The sequence below is a fragment of the Varroa jacobsoni genome, unplaced genomic scaffold (genome assembly GCF_002532875.2).
Source record: "Varroa jacobsoni isolate VJ856 unplaced genomic scaffold, vjacob_1.0 scaffold_258, whole genome shotgun sequence".
In the NCBI taxonomy this organism is placed as follows: domain Eukaryota; kingdom Metazoa; phylum Arthropoda; class Arachnida; order Mesostigmata; family Varroidae; genus Varroa; species Varroa jacobsoni.
Window position 1 is genome coordinate 110,632 of NW_019213160.1, and position 10,377 is coordinate 121,008.

The 10,377-nt window shown below is 39.1% G+C and overlaps 2 protein-coding genes across 2 annotated transcripts in view; one reads left to right on the plus strand and one right to left on the minus strand.

The window, feature by feature from the left end:
* Positions 1–10,377, plus strand: part of LOC147753734 (uncharacterized) — a 35,704-nt gene that overhangs the window by 21,564 nt on the left and 3,763 nt on the right. The window lies entirely within an intron of this gene.
* Positions 837–6,071, minus strand: LOC111258741 (uncharacterized). The gene is made up of 7 exons (XM_086967570.1): positions 6,051–6,071; positions 4,524–4,603; positions 2,972–3,044; positions 2,683–2,806; positions 2,031–2,388; positions 1,593–1,749; positions 837–1,403 (listed from the first exon to the last, which is right to left on the minus strand). Exons 1-7 carry the CDS (start codon positions 6,069–6,071, stop codon positions 1,341–1,343), a joined length of 876 nt encoding a protein of 291 aa, XP_086823696.1. The 3' UTR covers positions 837–1,340.

Sequence of the window (10,377 nt, forward strand, 5' to 3'; positions counted from 1 at the left end):
AAAGGAAAAACACACTAAATAAAAAAATAAATAATACTTTCTACCGGGTGAGTGTACAATGGCAAAGCTTGACAGCGCTCATTTTGGTTGCCTGCTAATCCAGTGAGCGATATAAAAACGACGGCAGCTTATAGATCGTCGCTGGGCATATGTTTATATCTACAAGGCCCAGACGTTCATCGCTGCTATATTTTATGCTAGTATATATGTATAGACATTTATTACGAGCGAAGCAGCACATCAACATGAGAATAGTCATGGTCCGTCATATGTCTCTTACCAATATATAGATATACTGCCAAATACAATTTTGATCTTACCCATGTTCGTTTTTGATTTTGATACTAAACTATTCCATGTTTTCGGTAATAAGGACTTACGTGTAGTGCATGCGATCAAGCCCGACAGAAAATAAAATAAAATAGAGATGGCTCAAGAAATACATTTACTTAATTGTAAAGGTAACCCTAACGTATGTATAATATTCATATTATAGATACTTCTATTTTTATATATTCACAAAAATGTATATAAATACAATTGTCATAATCATATGTAATAATGTAATTACAGTATGGCCAATAAGTGTTTATGCATACAACCAAATTCAACTACTACAACCTTAAGCTGCTGATGCTACAATTGTTTTTTTTTGCTACTTCATTGAAATATTATATAATACTCGGTGTTTCACAACTGCTCACGTTACTGATTTTTACATTAAAATAAACTATTGAACGCGGTAGCTTTCGAGAATGTGCTGTTTTCTTGTAGACAGCACTTTCTCGATAGCGTTAAATAAACAGGCTATTAACATTTTTTGGGTTTTTTGACAATGGGGGGGTTTATTAAGTGATTCTCCCTAGCCTACTACCGCGATGAGAATACAGATGGTAATAATCACAGTCGTAAATATCACACTTCCCCAGTCAATTACCCCTCCTACAACACCCCCTAAATTGACGACACATTTGTCATTAAGCCGAAATAATGTTATGTTTGTTAGAGAACAATATTCCTATTTTTATGCCTGACTCATATACTTCATTAGCATCGAACGTTTACTAAGAATGAGCGCTTGGGATCGTTAGCATGTACTTTATTGCAATCGTAATTTCTCATATTAGGGTACGCCTTAGAGGTACGTGTTAGAATACCAGCATCGGTCAAGCAAAACGTTTCCTAATCGCTCGACTCCAGATGAGATGAATGAAAGTACGAGATCTTCTGCCCCGTGAAGGCAATATTGATTTTGATCAGTACTTGCAAGATGAAGCATTGGGTTGGCTATGATCTGTAATCAGCTGGTGGATGGAAGTATGTACCCTTTAGAGAAGCTTCTACAAATGTTGACTATCTTGCATAGGTTCTTGACGCAGATTCGTTTCGTCAGCCTGTCTGGACTTGAAGAAACAAAACAGAAATTATTGGTTTTTTACAATACTCCGAAGACTGACAGACAAATTGTTGGCAAACTCTAACTAGGCCGGCTTAATTTTTGATGCTACTATCTGCAAGCAAGTCGGAGTTGTCAACCAAATCAACTTTTTAATGTCACTAATAAAAATTACGATATCAAACCGAGTACCTACAGCTTGATTTCCTTTGCGTAATCTTTCTCCCTTTCTGCTTCTTTTTTTGAATTCATTGCGTGCCACCAGAGCCTTTGCAGAAAACAACGGTTTAGCGGTCTTCCGTCGACGTCGTTGTTTACCACGGCTTAACGTCATAGCCACCAGCTCTCGGTGCCTAAAGTATGTAGAACTGCCATAATTATAACTGTAGATAAACTTTTCAATAAACAGGTAAACGCTAACGTTTGCAGCACATGTCAAGCTAAAAATAAATACTACAGTATGCTAAATGGAATTGACGACGAAAAATATTTATAGTTATCGCGAGCACAGTTCCTAGATAGATCCGAAGCTGTTGCGATACGGCGTTTAAGCCTCAACTAGGCTTAGATCAAGACATGTTCGATACATGCATACAGTGGAGCTGAATGGCTGTAGATTTCGATGTCTGATTACCTATCGATTGTGCAGAGACCGAGATTTGCTAGAAACAATGCTTGTTGTCCACGCGGATCCTTATTGGACATGACTGGATCCGCACTTACGCAAGATGGCATCTCACATGGCTTAACTATTTGAGGGAAACAAGCGAGGAGTTTATTATTAATGGCTATTCGAATAGCTGGCGAACCGTTTGAAGTTCCACTACTATCACTGCGACCTTTTTTAGAGCTGTTGGGCGCATATCTGTTATCGACAACGTTACGACCTGTTCGAATCTCAAGGATATCGTGCGTCGTTACCCAACTAGGTGACACCTGACCATCACAAAATGGGCTTGATTGGATACCCGCAACAACCGTTGTTGTATTGACTGCAAATGAAAATAAAGCATTTTGTTCAGTTTGGACACGTGTACGCCGACCATAAATGCGAGTTTTCTGGAAATAGGAAAGCTTTCGGGTTGCCGAAGCCCAGTGTCGTGTTCATGTCTAAAGGCTAATACTTAGTACTGTTGCAAACTGCCCGTTATCTGTCAATTATAAAATACGTTTGAATCATAGTGTTGAAATGAGGCTAATCACGAATGAAAAGTATCGCTTAATTTTTTCGAAAATTTTACAACACTTCAATATTCGATCACTGAAAAAACGATTTTCCTAGTTACCGTTTGCTGTGGGTGTTTTCCGATGAACAGCCCTTTTGGTGAGGACACCACTCGGGCTAGCTGTTTGGTTTATACCTGTCGCTGTGGCAATTTTTGGGGCCGTGCTTGCCGATTGTTCGATGAACTGTTAAGAAAACAAGAGCGTACAACCAGGTTAGCTGTATAAAATGCCCTTCGATTAAACTACAGGAAATACAAGCATGTCGAACGATCATGATAAATAATAGAGAAATGTATAACTCGCGGGCCTTATCATGACAAACTGCGTACAGGAAGCATCGATACGCACATGTTTAAGCTCGTAAGCCTTATTGATAATCTCTTGTTGAACTCGTTGAAGACTTTGATTCGCAGTAGAACACCTAAACGAAACAGACGACAAACATCTTTAATGGACCATCATGACATTTATGACTACTCTAAATCGATTAAATTGAGTCTATTTAGCTATGAGCTAGGCATGAGAGGTTTCAGCAACTGCAATGGGGCAGCTTGCAGACGAGCGCAATAATCTTCCAATAGATTACTTAAGTCACACTAAATATGACGCTATTAGAACTCAGTACGATCACATAGTCCTTCAGCTGAGGGGCGGCCTAGTAAATGCAGTATCTCATGTACGTCTGTGCCGTGAAAGTTATTGTAGTTCGCAGGCTGTTTATTCTGCGGTGCTTTCTCTCAGAGGGTCCTCGCATTATTAGGAACTGATAAAGTTACCAAGCTATGACAGGTACTGACACATCATTAAAGGTTCGGTATTATAGAGATCTTATTAAGTTCCGCCGACTTCGAAACGGCAATAACAGGTATTATTTGTGTATAATTTGAAGGCTATTAAGATAATTTGAGCGGCTTGAACGTGTTTTTTTTTTGTACGCAGCATTTTTCTAAAGTCTCTCATTTAAATCGAATCATTTTCTTCGGTGTTCTATGAAGGGCGTTTAGTAGTAAGTATCTTGCTTCAGACACACAGGTTGTGTAGTACAACTGGTACTTTTACATTACGCGTGACTCGAGCCAGCATCTAGATTCTAGCTAATAATGCTAAACAATCGATTCAAACGCACCGAGTCGGTAAAGGAGGAGGAAAGTCGATATTGTTCCCAACAAAACGTATTTCTATCAGAATAGCTGTCGATAGCAGATGGCTTCACCAACATTCTTCTATATTTTAGTCTAAGCATAGTTACATAAAAGTTCGTGCAAAACATTCAAGTTCGTACATAAAAGAGCAAGTGCACATACAATGTATGTACGTTCATTTGCATGATCAACAGCTTAACAAACGCATGTTATAAATAACACATTGAACGATCGTACTTGTTATTTGTCCGCTACTACGAAATAAGCGACAAAAAATCGGCTCCAGAAACAACTGGAGTTCATCGATAAAACATCAAGCCAATCACTTATGTACGAATAAACAAAATTAATCAATTGGCGTTATTATATATATATATATATACGACAGATTTAAGATATCTTAGTGCAAAACATATCGCTCCCTAAAGTTTTCACCTTAACGAGTCCCATCAAGCATTGCGACGTACCAAAATGTAATGGCGGCCGAATCGTATCGATACTATCCGCAGCGATGTCGAGAGGGCAAAATATGGGAGCAAATTAAGTATGCTTCTGTCCTTTGGTAGATATTTTAGTTCACTTGGAAAGCCAGCCCTAAGGCTCCTTGCTCAGTCTAGTCTTATTATTCGATGAAGTACCTATACACGCCGTTAGAGGCTTGTTATATCGCTGCAATACTGACGTATCAGAATAAGCAGTTGTTATATGTCGATCAAATTTAGCGTGTTCCTAAGAACGTTACAAAAGGGTTTGCGTACCTGCTATAACGAAGTGCCCCAGCGGCGTTCATGAGCCGATAGTGCTCACTCACAAGTGACCTGAGTTGACTATCGAGACGCTGAAATATCAAGGCATATTTGCTTTAACGCGATTACTTCATATTTACAGTAGTTACAATAATAAGTAGCTTATTAAATATTACCTTCTTTAATATAGACAGAACTAAATTTCGGTCATTCCATACAGAATACATAGTGCACTCTGTGCGCCTTCTGGAGACCACACAAACGTTGTTCTTCCTTGTGAGTAAATAACGCATAGTAAAAAAAGGACGACAAACCTCTTATAACCTATTTATTTTATTGTTTTCTCAGCTGTATAGGGCAATGCACTAATAGAAGCGCATTTTTACGACAACGTATAGAGGCAATCTCTGGAGGGAGATAGAATCATCATCAAGCTGTAGAGAAATAATACTTATTCGTACTGCGTTTACTAAGCGAGTTCAGCAAGCAAATATCGCTCACGCAGCCAGCCACACGCACACGTTCAGATGTTCTGGGTTGGCACGCGGAAAGACTACTGCGTTACCCGTACCAACAACATTCTTAACTGTCATACAACTTCAACGAAAGCCATTCGATCAGATAGCTAAACATAGATAATTTGTCAAGAAAATGCATCGTCAGCTTTGTCCTGCTTTAAAGAAAAGTATTTCACGAAGCTCCAGTTACCGTAACAAAATACATTCTTGCTCGGTGTTGACGAAAGTCTTGTGGCTTAAAAACTGACCTACTCTAGCGTTCTGTTGCATCTCACCAGTGCTCTAGGGGGCGCCACCGCTGCGACAAACCCCTCTAATACAGACCCCCCTGAGCAAAGCCTCGTGTCCATCTAATTACGAGCAATGACACTGCACACAAGTGAAAGTCTCTCTTGAGAAACCGAGATATCATTCATCAACCGAGATTGTTCTCGATCATAAAGAATACAATCTAAGGAAGAAATCCCGTTATTTAACCTAAATTCGCCTAAGCCGCGTTTCCGGTGAACGCAGGACAATACAGCAAATTTGTTCGAGAAAGGTGCAGACCATTTGAAGTATGTCTGCAGTATCCTTTGGCCGCTTCCGTATCGAATATACGCTACTGTTCGCAGTAATTGACTATTTGGCTAGACATCGGCTTTACAATGGGCTCGATTGTTTCGGACACGTGCTAGCTCCTATCAAATATGTAAGTTGCTTTGAATAGGATAACGGCTACTTTAAATCAATCGAATATCTTAGGTTTTCCGTACTGTTGCAGTAGTCGTTGGTGTGAACATCGCTGATTCAATTTACTTGACTGATATCTACACATAAGGCTTACGTTCAAGCTTGGGAGCCAATGAAAATTTCATTGGCTCCCAAGCTTCAGCGTACAGGATTGCTTACGTGAAGTACCGGATTACGAGTCTACGTTCGATTTACCCGAAGCTATGTTTTCGACACGTCTTTGTTGTCCCTCAGTGGTCCCGTAACAACGTTGCTCACTTGATTTCTTCTTGCAAGAAAATCCACTTACCTGTAACTCGCCGCTAGCCATCCTGATATCTGCAGACTTCGTTCGAACCAGGATGCCAAAAAATCTTATTTCCCTCAGAAGTTTTAGAGTCCTTGTATGCCCGAACTCTTCCTAGTCGTTGAAGACCTAATCCTTTTATTAATCAGCGAATCGCCAAGGTTTAAGTAACAGGGAGTTCGGCTTAACTATTATATAACAGACACGTACCATTATGCAGCTGTGTATTGGTTAGATAAGTGCTTTTTCTTTTTTTGGCTACAAGCTTCACTCTGGTTTCCGATAGTACCGGCGGATAACCGAAAATTATCGATGCTCCGGGCAGTACGCTTTGTTGGGACAGAGTTAATTACATGTTTGCATACCTTGTTGTTGTTGTTTTACTTTTCTATAATAGCCTTCTATAATAGACGATCCTTCCCCGGTTGAGAATCAGCCGAGCTGCAGTCAAAAAAGTATGTAATACGTGTGCGCAAGTGCGATGAAAGCCTACGGTACTATTTATCACTGTAAAACTAACCACACCCAAAAATATCGTTGTCGATTTTATATTCCACCTCTAGTTCCGATATGTCGTCATTTCAGTCAGGCTACCAAAGTTCCAAAAATATATTATGAGATCACAGGATCAACACGATTTGAAAAGATAACTTGCAGGAACGCCATTATGAAAGATATCGATAATGGAGATTCGACAAATATATATGGCCGTAAAAAAATGCTGTGTCTGCGTCAAGTGACCAACATAATAGAGATTCACGATCCACCGGCCGTAGCTTGTGTTAGCGCAACCACCACCTCGAGATATGCATTTAAACCGTGTTGACTTGCCACCTGCTATACACACGCTTTGCAATATTGCCGAGGGCTCCGCTGGGTTTAGCTCGCCCACTATTTCATATATGCATTACATTATGCTAATATTAAAAAGCATCCGCATTACTGCGGATTTGTACGGATTGTGAACACTGCGTTGATCTTTGTTCGACTCGACTTAGTGAATCGTCGTAAAACATTTTGGCAATTTTTCTAATGTTCTACAGGCAGTGCTTTTGCGAGATGGTGGTGGGGTAACAGGTAAACTTAGGGGCAACACAAAATGGGGTGACCTCGGTTTTACTCGAATTACATCACGTCTCCTCCTGGAAGAAGCCAGCCGTCTGAAACAATGCTTAACTAACGCAGCGTATAAACGTCAGTATCTATAGGCAGCTACATTCACCCTTTGGCTGACACAAAAAAGAGGTGACACATAAATTGACTAATAAAAAAAAGGAATAACAAATAACTCTTATTAGTCCTCCTAAGGACGTAGTAGGCCGAGTTCCGCAAATTGTATTGGCGGTATACGACTGCCGTATGGAAAGGAGCATGCCCAACTACGTCTGCAATAAACCTAAGCGAAACAAGAACTTAAGTCAGATAAAAAAGAAAAACACTGTTACAATTTTTGCAGAAAATTTTAAAGAAACAAGCGAACTCTCACGTCGCCAACTTGCAAAAAGCTGAGATAGACGGGAGCATAGAATAGCTAACGGAACTGGTAGAAGTTCGTTGCTGAAAGGACGTCTGTCGGGTTCCCGTTGGGCTGAGCACATCAAAGGAATCTGCTGAACGTCTGTTATCTAGCTTTTATACTAAACGTAGCAGGTTAATCTTTTGCCAATGTTCGATTAAGACAAAGTGCGTACTTATTGTATAAAACGGTTACAGATGCGCCAAAATTTTGGTGAAGGATAATGTAGAAATAACGAATTTTCGTTGAATAGGAGGCCAACGTCATTGATTGTTAAACCTAATTAATTCCCATTCGATTCGGGCTACTTTAGATGTTATAGGATCAGAAAAATATTTCTAGTATTGCTGATACGCTTTATGGGCTTTGGTAGCATGCTTGAAACTCGTAAACAGTGATTTACTGTCTGAAACACTCAGAGAAACCTTACCTTGGACATTTCTACGAACTGTATGTAATATCTCAAATTAATTCTAATTATTTCGAGCCACTGGGCTCCAGCCTACCACGATCTTATAACTGATCAGTTTTATTAGAAAATTTGTAATTTATTACGGCAAGGTTTACTTGCAATTTTCGCTCCACAAGCAAATTTCGCACCGACAAGATACTGCCTTGAGGAATCTTTTCGCACAGTGATCGATCAGAGCGTCTGTGGAGAGACCGAAAAGTTTCGAGTATATGAATAAGTGCAAATTGATGCCGCAACTTTAAAGAAGTAAGTGCTTCGGCTTCTATGTTCCGACTGACTCTTTTCACGTTTCATTCCGTTCACGAAACGTCTCATAGAAACTTCACTACGTACATCTATATATAATATATTATGGTTAACTTATATATATCTATATATATATAGTTAGTTAACCGAAACTTGATAGCTTTCATGCAAGATTTTTTTCTGCATTATAACAATTCTCCTATGAACATGTGCTATGTAATCTGAGAAATCTTTTTGCAAACTTCAATTTTAAAATAAACGAATGAAGTTATAAAAATGAGTATTGCATATCACGCCTAATTGAGGCTAGTTTCCCATAGGATTATGCAATTTCGTGAACTTCGGACCAAGTTACGCCGAAGAAGACCAAAGTTAAAGCTAGCAAAATTACACTTCAAATAACATTTCACTTGAATTGTGTCAGATGAAACTTTACAACGTCTGAAGTGATAGCACATAGACACCAATTAACAGAACTGGTAAAATCTATCACGGAGAAAACCTATAAAATAATGGACAAAGGAGCTCGTGACGTGCTCAGCGGTTATATACAAACGCCAAAAAACGATTTTTTCGAAAATAGTTCGCTGTGGTCAGATATTAAACGAACTGCTAAAAGCGGCCAAAGGTAATACACGTTTGGCGTAGGTTGATTGCATTAGGGGAAAAAACAGTAACGGAATGCAGCCTTTAGACTAAACAAGCTGGAATTGTTGAGACAACGCGAAGAGCTGGATTGTCCACCTACATTAATGGAATTATTAACAGTCAAGCATATACAAAACGATAAACATATTTGTTATTGTTTGAACCAGGTTAACAGAAGAAAATTGTTTTGTTGAAATTACCTTGAACAGAATCAGAAAAATATGGTCTTAGAGGAAGCTTGCTAGCTTAGATGTCATTGGGCTGTATTATTAGTCTGTAGTATAAGCTTATTTAGTGTTTTTCATGAATGGCGGTAGTTAAGCTGCGGGGGAGCAAAACGCATAAAATATTTTAAAAAAGCGATTCGGATCTACTGAATAGATGGGTGCAGCCACAGCTATCTGGCCTCGATTCTGGGGCATCGAAACATGTACGGAATACCTCAACGCAGCGAGGCTGTAAGGACGTTACAATGCTCCGATTCTAAGAAATATGAATCACATCAGTCCGAACCGCCATTAAGCTAAGGGTAGAAATGAAAATTGAAATCTGAAAATAAGTGGGCTTGTCTGATTGCCACAGTTCCGATCGCTACAGATTATTCAGAAAAGTTGCTCCTATAAAAAAATGTTAAAAATAAAATCTATTTGGAGCTCATATATTGATTCATTAAAGTTAGCCACTCATAGCGCAAACAGCGGAGTTACCTAGATGTGAGATTAGGTGCCAAGGTTACTCTTTGTGTAGCCAGAAAACATATATAAATATATGATCTTACTCAATGTTTAGGTAAAATTAACCCTTAATGCTGGCTCCCACACTAAGAGTTGACTCAGATTATGTGACTTCCTAAGCGATCCGAAAGCTTATGGAACAATTGACAGAATTGAATCTTCTATACGAAACGAGCTATGCAGCATGGCTTCTCGTTATCATAATTCAATAAAATCATCCCTGAATACACTAAACTGTTAGACAATATATTAACCCAAACTACAGGAAGTTCAGACGCGGATTTACCCTACATTGGCTTTAGACTGATTTGCTCCCCGTCGACCTTATATGAACGACAGAATTCATTCATTCGTTCATTCATTACACAAGAAAATAACAACGGCACCCCAATAATCTTTGTTTAGAAGGATATTGAAGCGACCTTTGGTCCTGTGATGGCATCCAGAACAAAAATAACATTGCCTCTTCTTATATCAAAGATCAATATCTACATTAACAACGGCTATCTTTTCGTTTTACACGGAACTACCTTAGGTCTGTTGGAAATATACAGCTAATTGATTGATCCGGTTATATGATACGGGAATTTCGGACTGGAAACATAGATGGGTTTTCAACATGGATTAGTACTAAGAAGTAAAACACAATTCTTTCGTGTCTAATTTGTTGTCATGAGAAACACACGTCTAAAGACATTGGATTCGTCATTATAA